This window comes from Triturus cristatus, chromosome 8 (assembly GCF_964204655.1).
Source record: "Triturus cristatus chromosome 8, aTriCri1.1, whole genome shotgun sequence".
In the NCBI taxonomy this organism is placed as follows: Eukaryota; Metazoa; Chordata; class Amphibia; order Caudata; family Salamandridae; genus Triturus; species Triturus cristatus.
This window is the reverse complement of record NC_140591.1, coordinates 751,918,176-751,931,222: the sequence shown is the minus strand read 5'-3', so window position 1 is coordinate 751,931,222 and position 13,047 is coordinate 751,918,176. Positions and strand designations below refer to the sequence as shown.

Sequence of the window (13,047 nt, the reverse complement as noted above, 5' to 3'; positions counted from 1 at the left end):
GGTTTGGACTATATTTTGTGGGGTCAATTACAAGATCAGCTTTTGAGAATGGCGACTGTTCTGATGTTGTAAACGCTGGGAGCTCAGATAAAGGTTTAGATATCTGTTCTACTGCATTCTCAGGTATTTTGTCACTTTGGTCTAGACGGATAAGGCTACGTTACATCTGTCAATAAAAAGGAGCCTAACGTTTGCAAGTAGACTATATCTTTGTTGTGCAGGATTCTAGCGCCCCCCATGGACTGGCTCCAAGAATGTGGTAAGTTTCTTTACTATTTTTGATACAAACTTCTTCCCATCCTTTTATGGTACCGTGACTGAGAATGCATATGCTCCTACTGGATCAATATTTGTTGCAAGATCAGTCTCAGGTCTGGTAGTCTTGATTCTGATATTTCAAGCTCTGAGATTGTAAATTTAGTGCTGTTTTGAACCTGGGAAGATCTGGAAATGGAAAATTGTCTTTGCTCGCCTTCTCTCATCATTCTATAAACTGCTGCAAGAAAATAGTTTTGGTTGCAGTTCAGAATTTTATGTTCGTCCAGGGTCAATGATTTTCTCAAGAACATAGTCAGACTTCCAAATTAGAGGTTGACAGTATCACAAGCTCTATAACCTTGCATAAGACAGCCTGGGATCAATTGGGGTTGTAGCAACACACAGCTCATTGCAATGTTTCACCAGATTCAACTGCATCTTTCCAGTACATATTCCCAAACCAGTTTGGTTTAGAACTATTGTTATGGACAGAGAAGGAGTTGAAGTCTCTCTGTATAATTCATACTCAGAGAAAAGACAAAGTAGCAGCAGATTCTTCTGAAGATTTTATCACATCACAGAGACTTACTGGACAAAACAGTTGTTTTTTCAATATATATATATATATATATATATATATATATATATATATATATATATATATATATATATATATATATATATATAAAAAAGATTTGGCTAACAGAAAATATACTATTTTTTCAAATCAGCAAAATACATAACTTCAGCAGCTTTTTCTCCCTTTTACAAGATCCATTTAAAAAAGAGAAAGAGGGTCTTATGAGTCAATGGATCAATATATGGGTGGATACCTTTTCTCTATTTGCATTGATGACTCACTCATTCTCCAGATTTCAGAAGGTGGAGGCAAAGATAATAACAACTGCCTTGATTGGCTGAGAATGTAGTGGTCACACTTCTGAAGAGAATAGTGAAATTAGCGTGTGGTTCCTTCCACTTGCATTCTGTATCCTATCACTTTTTCCACCCCAACATCTCTTTGTAAAGGAAGATGCATAAAGGAGTAAATATTTTCCTGTCCGTAGCAGTGTGAATTAAAGTTGCTGTAAATGAATCCTCTGCGAGAATACATAATCATAAATGGATCTCTTTTTAGGTCTCGCCTGCTCTTTCCTTGTGCTGGGAGTGGAGACTATATTTTTGGACATCAGTGTTGCTTTAACTGGTGCAAAATTGTCTTCATTTTATGCTGGACCCTGCTCAAAAGCTGAATGTCGTGTATATGTTTATTTTTAAATTAAATAAGGCACCTCAAATGTTTATTTTGTTCGATTAGGAACATGATTAAAAGGACTTTTTATTTTACTGGCTTAGGTCCTGTCTAGGTTTTGAGTCTTTTTGATCAGGTGAGAAAAATACAATCATGACTGGCCATGTCTGCATCTTGTAAGATTTTGGAACCAGAAATGCAGGATGAAGAGGTAATGTCTAGTTTACTTATTCACAAACTTCAATACCATGATTCTGCACTCCTTATCTCAATACCTATGTTAACAAATTTAATTCACGGGTCTTGCAAGCTTTAAAGTATCAAGAAGTTCTGAGGATAACGTTTCCCTTTACATAGTAAAAGTGGGATTGGTCTAACAGAGTTATTTAAAATAAAATGAGGACGCTTTTAGAAGGGTAGTCGTTGAGTGGTAGTGCCTTGGCGCTGCAACTAGAAGGGAATGGGACAAATAATACGGAATCAGAATAATAAAGATTACTGGTAAGTAATCTAGACAATAAACATCTACAGCTTTCAGCTCTGCAGTGCACAGGCCAGCCTCTCCTCCCCATCTGCGAATGGGTCCTAGAGCTTGGAGTATCAGAGCAAAGGGGCAGGAGCCACATCAGAGCCCGTTTTTGGCTTGAGAGTCCTAAAAGACCTCCGGTCAAGTCAGACTTTTGCCAAGGTATGAGCCTTCGCTGGCTCACCTATCTCTACAACAAAAACAGCATTATCTTGGGCAGTAAAGTCTCTTTTATAGGTCTGACGGAGGCAGCGCTTGCGCTGTCGCCTGCAAGACATTTAGTTAGCTTACAGGGTTTAGAGAACGCCCATTACTTACCACTGGTTGTCGTCAGTGAATGAATTAATGAGTTATTTATAAAACGCAGCGGTCACTAAAAAAGAGAGCATCCTGCCACTATGCTTACAGAAAAAAAAATCTTGAGAGTAACAGATAAGAGTTAGATTAGTAAAATACAGAAGGAATCAGGGGCCTTAAATAACCAGATTTTAAGTTCTTTTTTAAACGATGTTTTAACAGACTGCAAAAGACTGTCACTCATTTCCTTACTTCTAATTGGTATGTGTGTGCCGACTTCACTTCATCTTCATGTGTTTGTCCCTTTCCTCTAGCACGGCCAAGTGATGCTTCTGTGCCCAGTGCATATCCTTCAGGGGCGGCTCCTTCGCTATGGTGGGGGGAGCTTCGCCCCACTGCTTTTAAGTAGTGCACTGCAAAGTAAAGGAAACATAAAATGATAATAACTGAGTTATTATCATTTTATGTTTCCTGCTGCTTTGCAGGCGGGCGGGTTGGTGTGGCTGCTCTGCTCTCGGAGCAGGGCAGGGGCGGAGTGGTTTGCCCACGCCTAAGTGCACAATGACTGTTTGGTCAGCCCTCGAGGGCTGCCCAAACCAGTCCTGCACACTTTTCCCCTTTCTCCATGTGGGCTGCATTTCAGTCTGCGTGGATAACAGGCCTAGGCCCCCCATTCCTTGGTTGAGCGTCGAAAACGGACGATCAAAACCAATCACAACGCCGCATTGCAGCGTTGTGATTGGTCAGGGGAACCTGGCTGTGCTTCCCGTGCCTCAGTCCAACAAGTAGAGCAGGAACGCGGGACCTGGCGCGGAAAGGTAAGTATTTTTTACTGAGAATTTTCCTTATATTTATTATTTAAAAAAAATTGTCAATGTTTTCTCTAATCCATCCTGTACAGCAGCGCCGCCAGTGTTAACCGTATGATAGCGCTTTTTGTTTTTTTTTCTTTCAGCCATGCTGTGTGACATGGCTGAATAAACACTGACAAATCCATTAGTTCTCAGATTGGCAAGACCTAATGGCTTTGTCAATGCTTGTTCATTAAAGGACGCAGTACTGCAGGAATGCAAGTTGCCTGTATAAATGTTAATCATGCTGATAGTTAACTACACCTCCTTCTTTCACATGCATGCAGTGCCCTGGCTGCAAACCCCCGTGTTCCAAGACATCTTTGTAAGAAGCCACTTCTAGTGCAGGAGTAGGACAACTGTAGCTGAATTCCCACAATGCTCAAATGCAGAATTTTATAAATAGATTGGAGTTGTGTCTCCTAGATGGACCCTTTGGCTCACTTATGGCAGCACTAGCCAAACTCAAATGGGTTTACTTTTCCAGATGTGCTGGAGAAGGAAGCAATTAACACGAATAATCACTACAAAATAAGACAAATAAGTTAAAGGTCAGGCGGGAGAATTTCTAAAATAGGACTGTTACTGTAAACTATGGTAAGGATGTAAAAACAAAAAAAAAAAGAGAAAAATTAGTATGTCTTTTATAAAGCATACAAGAACAATCGCTTATCAGAGAAATCTGCAAAAATGTTTTTAACTATAGGCGAGCTGGGAGGAAAAAACTTTAAAACACAGCATGTTAATTTATTTATTTGGCATTTTGACATGGCACGCTTGAAGCTTTGGGAATTTAGGCTCCTTCCAACTAATTGAGCGTCTTACGCGACATGAAGAAAAACACTTATCAGGAGATGAACCAGGAAGGATATTATAGTTAAGCTTGAGTAGAACAAGGCAGCCAGACCTAGAGAATGAGCAAAGAGTAAGAAGCAGAGCAACAATCACCTTTAATAAGAAGTGTTTATCGGTGATTAATGAGGAAGCCTAGCAGAGCATTTAATGGGATGATGCAGTCAAAATAATTAACATTGGGTCTACGGTAGGGTAGGACATACACAGCTAAGTTTTGCTAAGAAGTTGGGGGCAAGGCCAATGGAGGCCTTGTTGAAGGTCTATACTGCAAAAAGCCTGGCTATTGCCACTTATGGCGCGGCTCTGTGGGGCTATGTTACACAGGATATGATTCAAGTTGCAGAAAATAGATTCCTGCGTTCTTTGCTATCAGTTCCCCAATCAACACCTGTTTTTTCTATTCATGCGGAGGTTGGTCTGGGTTATGTTTCTGATAAATTGAAGTTGGCTCCATTGTTATTTTGGGTGAAAACCTGGTTAAACAGGGAAATCTCCCTTAATCATCAGATCCTGAGTGATGTTTTAGCCTTAGATCATGCTAATAGAATCCCCTGGCTAGAGTACATTAGAGTGGCGTTCTCTAGCATGGGGCGCCCTGAGCTTTTTTCGTCTCCATCTCTCATAGTTAAAGCAGATATTGCATGGACCAGGCAGTCTTTTTTAGATAGACTTACTATGGACCGCGAGGAGACAGAACTTCGAAAACCAAATGCGAGAGCACATTTTTTGCTTCTCTCGTCTCCTTCGCTGGAACCCTATCTAAGCATTGTTACAAATCCTTTCCATAGATTTTTATTACTGCGTTTTAGATTCAATCTGATTCACTATTCTCTTGGCTCTTATCCTCTGTGGGGCAAGCCCGAATGCAGCATACCATGCCACTGTGATGACTTTTCATGTCAGGATATGTTGCATTTTATTATGTTTTGCGAGTTTTATTCTGCTAGCCGTAAAAAATACTTACTTCCAATTTTAAAGGAAGCTGGCTTCTTACAAGTTAGACCTGCCCTGTTGTTTCTTCAACAGCTGAGTAGTACTCGCATTATCTTTAGCGTGGCAAATTTTTTGGTGGCTGCTATGCGCTGTAAGGCGAAACAATCTTCTAGCTTGGGCATCATATGAGTAATTTTCTAATGATTTTTAAATATGTTGTATGTTGTTTTATTATATGGGTTTTATTGTAACCATATTTTTTATTGATCATGTCATGGTTTATGTTTTTATGTATTTCTGTACTTTTATGATTTTAACTAGTCGAATAAAGTGTTTTTGACTGACTGACTGAAATTGGCCCTGTTATTTCAGGACAGAAGCTCAATGGCATGGCGCGGTCTGTGGCTATCTGTGGCCGTAAACAGAAGGTATAGCGCAGTTTGGTGAGATACCATTGCGCCAAGTCGCTTTTGTTCCAGTGGCAGTTGCCTCTATATGGTTTATGGAAAGAGCTTCATAAGGCTGGACACACGGAGCAGCAGCAAGAAGTACAAGTAGTTGGTGAGTTACAAAATCCCCAGGTCTGGCAGGAAGGTAGATTATTATGTCAGACTGAATGTGGTGCTTATTCCCAGTACTTTTTTTAATGGAACTAAGTAGTTTGCCTCTTTTGCTCGGTTTAGTCACTACAGATTGGAGCTCAGACTTAAAAATAATTGCTCTTTATTCTGGGTTAAAACCTTCAACTTTAGTCCCCAATGTGTCTTGGCACTGAATGTATTGCAGCAGTAGTTTCACATTCAGCTCCTTTACCATACCGCCTTAATACCAGTGGCAGTGGACAGTGCCTCAAGATGACTACCAGTACAAATGTTACTACAGTGAAAAACCATTACTTAATGGTATGGCAAACTTAATGAAGACTGAAAAGCAAGTGATTATCAGGAGACATCCTCAACAAAACCCTTTTTAAGAAAAGCCTGACTGAATTGAGCATTGAGCATCATCCTATTATCTTGCACCGTTATGGGGGCACCCACAGGATGTATGCCTAGCCTCTACTTTAAGAAGCAAGATACGCAAGAGTCACAAACACAATCTTAGCCCTCGACACATGCACATGCATACGAAATACAGGAGGGAGACCAGAAATGATAAAATAAAAGAGACCACCAAGCAAGCAATCAAAGCACTGGAGACCTGGTTCTCATTTGAGGAGCCACCAGAAGTAATGAAATTCCCACTTATGTACTAGATGTACTTGATACACAGTAAAAGCAAAAGAAGGGAGTACCATCTCTTGGTTGACCAAACTCTGTGAAGGCACAAGAATGACACCAAGGACCTGAAATTTCTTTAAGAGTCAGAAGAGGATAGTGCCCATAACTCAACCACTCACTCCAATAAGCAAAGGTAAGGGCAAAACCTAGTTTAATATCACTGGCGTCTAAAGGCTCAAACAGCTTCTGAGCTAAAAATGTAAGCACCAATGTGAGGTCCCTAACTCGACAGAACATTAAAATCTAAGGAAACTGGTTTAACAGACTGTTGTGAGTATTCTCCCCAACACACATGAGAAGAAACATGCAGGATGTAAGTGTAAAAGCTTCTTTATTAAGAAAAGCTCAGTATAAAGGGAAACCGGTCCACTTCGATCCACTGCCACAGCAACTGTCCACAAATAGAATGCTGGACGGTGGAACGTGACTATGTCACACATGACATCTGGCGCATTCCATGTCACTCCCCACAATACATAAGCTGCAAACCATAACACAGATCTTGAAAGTAATGCCTTATGGTAGAGTTCTAGAGTACAAAACACTCATCAATGAGGTCCTTATTGCCGCTAAATCAATACTCAAGAGTTCAACTTGTAATCCAAACCTTAACCAGTTTTTCTTGGATTAGATGTTTGTAGAATAGTTTTCTAGGCAAGCCTGGTCAATGCCAGATTTTCAGAATGTCCTTATGAAATAAAGTGGCCTACAGTTACTCTAAATGGAATTCGTGTTGAGAACATTTAGAATGGACCCTGGCTTCCCTTACAAAAATTGGGCACCCTTGTAAAAGAAGGTCTTGTGGCATGTGGTCAGACATCCAAGCTCGCATCGGAAAGCCACAAGTGGCCATAAACTAAACTCTTTTAAACAATCTGGCTTAGCTGAGAGATTGATTACAAAGATGTAACAATAGAACTCCGTTGACGAACTAGAACTACGCTGTCTGGAAGTAGAAGAAAGACATCAACTGCTTGATGAAATACATCAGAGAACCGCACTGGTTCTATTATCAGAGGCCATCAAGATCATGGAGCATCCGAAGTAGTGTCTCAAATTGGAAACTAAATTCCCGTAGAGGGCTGGCGGGTCCTTGTGGTGGAGACCACAGCTCCTGACTTGGCCGATCTATTCCTCGTCGGTCGGTCACCTAGTCGTGGCTACATATCTCATAGTCCACTATCTGCGATTTGGACCACAGGATTTGATCTTTTTTTGTTTGGTGGTTCAGCCTCGACTGGCTTCTGGCAGGCATATATGAAAAGGTCTTTCGACGGAGGCTACTGCCCCATGAATAGGGCTCACCATTACAATTCTGCCTAGGTACAAAAATATTCACTCTGCTGAGCCCCAATCAATGAAAAGGTAGGAAGACCACAGTATTGCTGATCTGTCATCTATACATCAGCCTATTATATAAAGCAGACCGGTTGTTGAAAGGCCATAACTGCCAAATGACAACAACCACAGGTCATGGTTGTTGTCATTTCTGATCCAGTTCAACCAAATAATAGTCAGACGGCAAACCTGATGACAACAAAGCACCGAAGATGGCAGCCGCGATTTAGATCGGCTCCGTGATGCGTGGCCCAATCTATCATTATCCTGACTTCTCTAACCCCTTTCTCACCTTGACGTGGGGGCAACACGGCAGACGCCTTTGATGCCCCCCCTGAGCTCCGAGTTGTCGGAGGCCGGGATCATGAGCATTAGCAGATGGCAGAGGCCAGCTACTATGGAGCAGGCCCGAGCTCCAGTAGCCTCAGTAAAGATCGTCACCTGGCTTGAGCGACAGGCAGTGCCAACCCCTGTTCCGTGAGTGCTTGGGTCACATCTGGGTGCCGGTGCGATTGGTAGTTCTTGGCCCCCAGGTGAGGCCATTGAAAAATAGAAGAGTGGCGGGATCCTGGAGTGGTCCCACCCTCCTGGGGCCAAGTGCAGCGGGCCAATTTCGACAGCGGCCTTGGTGATCTGGCGCACACAGAGAGAGCACTGCACATGGCAGTGCACCAGCCTGTCATGCGGGCCCCCCATTTGTGCCCTTTGGAATGCTCAGGTGGGGCCTGGTGGCCAGGGATTACATATAAATTCCATTATAAACTATGAGATTTATGTTTCGGAAAATGAGATATGCATCACTGTTGTTACGGAGTAACCTGTCCGCCGAGATCTAAATCAGGCCCTAAGTCTGGGATGAGGCCTGCTTGAGGACCCTCTGTGTGGCTTTTGACTACTCATGCAGCACGCAGCTAGGCCCCCAGCCCTTGAACTGCTCGTGCCACCCCGCGGATTCCCGTGGAGGGCTGGTGGGTCCTTGTGGGGGAGACCCTGGCTCCTGACTTGGCCAATTTATTCGTACTCAGTTGGTTTCCGGGTGGTGGCCACTTATCTCATGGTCCATTATCTGTGATTCGGACCACATGATTTTACCTTTTTCCTTTGTGTGATGGTTAGGCTGAGCTGGCTCCTGGCAGACACAGAGACAAGGATCTCCACTATGAAGGATTCAATGTCCGAAATGCAACAAACTCTCACAATTATCCTCCTTTTCCAGGAGCCTGGCCGCGAGGGTGGAAGATACGGATGCTGGAATAACCTTTGCTTCGTGGTTTTCCCGGAGGGCTGTGAAGGACCCTAAACAGAGCAGTTCCTAGACCAATGAATCTGTTCTATCATGTCTGCTGCTTCCTTATCCCCCTATTTTGCCTCTGTGACCACCACCGGGAGCGCCCGCCCTAACTATGATTGTACACATCCTCAACTACCTAGATAGAGATGCCATCCTCCGTAATGTTCGTTTGCAGGACTCACTCCGGTTTCAATCTTACCACATCATGATATTTCCAGATTACACCAAGCTGGTCCAAGATCAACATTGCTCATTCATCAAAGCCAAGACAAAGCTCCGCAGCCTCAACATTCGCGAAATGTTGTTATTTCCTGCTAAATGAAAGTGATCCTTCAATCTCAAACCTTCTTTGAGACTCCCGAGGCAGTCCTTAGGTGGGCCGATAAGAGGCTTCTGATCGCACAAAACCCCTCCTTGACTGACAACCTTTCCCCTAAGGGGTGACGGACAGACAGTCCCCATAATGCACGAGAAACAGAGGGAGGAGCAGGAACTGATCACTTTCCTCATGGCCCAGGAATCCAATGTCTCGGTGGAGACCGGAAGCCACCGTGGAGACCTGGTTGGATCCGTGCTAGCACCCACTGACGTTACCATGGCATTATTCTACTTGCCTCCTCGATGGCCCCTTGATGTGTCAAGGAGGGGCCTCTCACAGTAGACTTGGCGGGATGCAGCTGGTGAACTATGCATCCTGTTCTAACGACGCCTGGGGTAAGAGTACTTATGGGCCAAAACTTCTCGACCTCTGACTGGGTTGGGGCCTGTCGGCATGATTGAGTCAGGAAGACTAGCAGAAGGGCCCCCTTTGGTGTGAACCACTAGGGCCCGTAGGGGTTACAGCCTTGGCGCCGGACGGTTGAGATGAGGTTTGGGTTTAGTTGGGGGAGGATCCATTGGGGCATGGTGGCACTGTCGCTCTGGTGGCGCCGGTGGCTGTCCTGCCCCGCAAAAAATACGTCTGGTTCTAGGAGTGTAGGGTGGGGAGTTTTTGAATATTGTTTTGGTTGCTGTTATTTTTTTCCTGTTTTTCTTTCAGTGGAAAGACCTTTGACGATCACTGTCCCACATTTTATTAGGACTAATTTTCAACACACGATATCTGATGATGGCCTAACCCGGCTTGGTCTGGTTCAGCTGCTATCCTGGAAAGTCAGTGGCCTGTTGGACAAAATTAAAAGGGCAGCCATCTTTCGGGCTGCAAAGAGGCTACATGCTGGCCTCCTATTTTTGCAATAAACACTTTCTAGGCAACCGAGCTCCTTACCTGGCCAGCAATTGGTGTACTCAATGTTTTAATTCAGGCTTGAAAAAGTGCTACAAGGGGGTTGCAATTCTAGTCTGAGGTCTCTTTCTACAAGTAGAGATGGAGCAAGGTTTCGTAATAAAAGACTTGCTCGGACGCAATCCTCTCAAATAACGTGTAACACTATAATCAACCTGTTGTGTGAATATTACTATTGCATTACACAAATTATACTGTATCTAGGGGAAGCTTCTCTATGTGTATTACTAACATGTAATCCAAGTGTCATAATATGGCCGCCAAAAATGCGGGAACTTCATTGCGCATGCGTCTACTGCATCTACATAGTATGATGTATTCTGCCGCTTGGTGGGAAAACTTTGCAGCTGCGCAGTAGCTTAAAATATGGCCACTTGAAACTCACATATTAACGCATATGCTTCTGCTTCAACTAAAACTCGTAAGTTCTAGAAAACACTAATGCAAAAGATTTAAATAAGTAAATGGGGATAGAGTAGAGATAAGTGGTATACAGTGAAATCATTTATTGTCACCTTCTAACGTGTCTTTTTCTGACTTTGTTATTAGTTCACGTTTGGGCCTCGGAGGGAGACTGAAAATCCCTACCCACGTGATGTTCACGTAGGCACACAAGAACTTACTGAAACCCTGTGACAGCACCACTTGAAACCCAGCCAAGGCTACATTTTTAATAAAATGTATCAACTCATATTGATCATAATGTGAAATGCGGGTGGGAATAAAGCTATGGGAAAGTAAATTAAGGGGCGGAAACATAGAACAATGGGTCCACAGAAAAATTATTACTTTTAATATGGTGTGATGACCTCACCTCCTCGCCCTGACCAATCAGAATAAAGAAAACCACAACAATTGCCATTCTGGGGGGAGGTACATGAATATAGAATAGTATAATTGAGGTAAGTTAGCTAGAGACCTTGTCAGACTTGTCGGATCCGCCATTCCGACTCGTCACCGGCCCAACATGTATGCTGCTACTCTGTCTGAGATGCTGTCTCAGACCCTGCTGCTGCCAGAAACTCTGCTCGAGAAATTGAGATACTGATCTCTAATCTAATCATCTAGAAGGGGATTTCGGAAGAGGGACACCCGAAGAGAGTAGTATCAGAGAGGGGTGCGATGCTGGCGATGCACTTAGAAGAGGTCACCTTCCCAGATCCGAATCTGTCCAATCCTCTGTCTGCATTCTGTCCTGGCAGATTCTATCTGGCTTATCTTCAAAGAGTTGGGTTCATCTATCACCTTAGGTAAATATAAATCTGCAAAGACTGCCATTGTACCTGCTCTCTCTCTCTCTTTTTCCTTTTTCAGGTACCGTCTTCATTGATCATTATTATGACAATGATTTGTTTGACTTAATTTTGCCTCTTGTAATAATGTGTTTAAGCTGTGATTGAATTTGACTCACAAAATTATTAATTTAGATAAAGGTTTTCCAAACTTTCTGAGGTTGTGATTATTTCATGTATAAGATACATGTCATTTTCTACTTTAAACTATCTCAGAAACCTGATTAATCGAGAAAGCAATCATTAAGGAGATAAAATTGGTAAGACTTGGTTAAGGTGAAAATAAAATTTCAGGTAAAACTCAAAAATTGATATCAGCGGGCTTTGCTAGCTTATTTGTGTGAATGGTTTGGGCCCAGGTGAGTATTTAGGTATGTGTGTGTTTAACCCGAGCTGGTGACCCGCGCTCTATCAATAGTGCAACAGACGTGGACTGATCCATGGGGGAGAAATGTGGCCATCACTGGGCAGTACTTTGGGGAACCTGTGACACTGGTGAATGCATATGCCCCACTCACCAGCTCCTTCCTCAAGACACTCACAAATCTCATTGGCACTATTCCAGTAGGACCCTTGTTGCTGGGAAGAGACTGGAATGCATGATACATGAAGACCTGGATAGGTTTGGGGAGGGGTGGGGGGGGGGGGGGCGATAGCCCCATGTGTTGTCACTCCCTGATGCAACTGTTCTTTGAGGCGATGGGCCTAGCTAATGTGTGGCGGAGGTTCCACCAAGAGGGCAGGGGCTATACATTCTACTCGGGGGCACATAATACCTTCTCGTGCTTAGATTATTTCCTTCTTGCGAACACTGAACTAGAACTCAGGACGCACAAATTCTGCCTCGAGGGAGGCCGGATCATTCCCCAGTAACTCTTAGCGTATGGCCCACTCAATGTTGACACCCCACTGGCACTTGTCCCCATGGTTCATCTGGGATGCGTCCCTCGCCTCCCCGATGGGAAAAATGGTTAATACATACGTAACCCACAACCACCACTCGGTACGGTCCTCGCTTATTCTGTGGGAGTCCCTAAAGCCAACATTGCAGGGGGAGATTAGTTACCTGACTGGAAAGGAACAAAACGGCAGATGGCCCAGGAACCTGAAAAACAAATCCGGGGGTTAGAAATATGCTATACCCATGACCCTGATTTCAGGCATAAACTTCATGTTGAATCTCAACTGCATCACCTCCTGTTTGAAGAGGCAAGGGCAGTGTGTGTGGCCTCCCAGTTCCGGATCTATCAGTGGGGGGAAAAAGCTAGTTAACTACTCCACTGTCTTTGCTACTATACAAACATAATTGCCTGATGTTTTATTTGTTGGATGCTGTGGGCTCCAGGATCTATGGGGATGACACTATGGCAAACAAATGTGTTCGTTTCTACGCAGAAGTATATGTTCCACGTGACCAGCTGCATGCCATGCAAATCATTCAGCTGGTCAGACCTGTCCCTCAATACCCTCTCGTAGACTGACAGAGTAACACTTGACGAAGACCTGACTACTGAGGAGCTAAGTATTGCCCTGGGTGAGCTGCAGTTTGGTATAGCAATGATTTCCTGAGTAAGTTCTTTAAATTCTTT

The 13,047-nt window shown here is 43.5% G+C and overlaps 1 protein-coding gene across 4 annotated transcripts in view; it reads right to left on the bottom strand.

Moving 5' to 3' along the window:
- Nucleotides 1–13,047, bottom strand: part of NAXD (NAD(P)HX dehydratase) — a 247,309-nt gene that overhangs the window by 101,607 nt on the left and 132,655 nt on the right. For 2 of the 4 annotated variants that reach the window (XM_085622173.1, XM_085622174.1), the window contains exon 6: nt 12,525–12,563. The exons of the other annotated variants lie outside the window; for them this stretch is intronic. In XM_085622173.1, the coding sequence (XP_085478299.1) occupies nt 12,525–12,563 (39 nt within the window). The remainder of the gene's footprint in view (nt 1–12,524; nt 12,564–13,047) is intronic. 4 annotated transcript variants of the gene reach the window in all.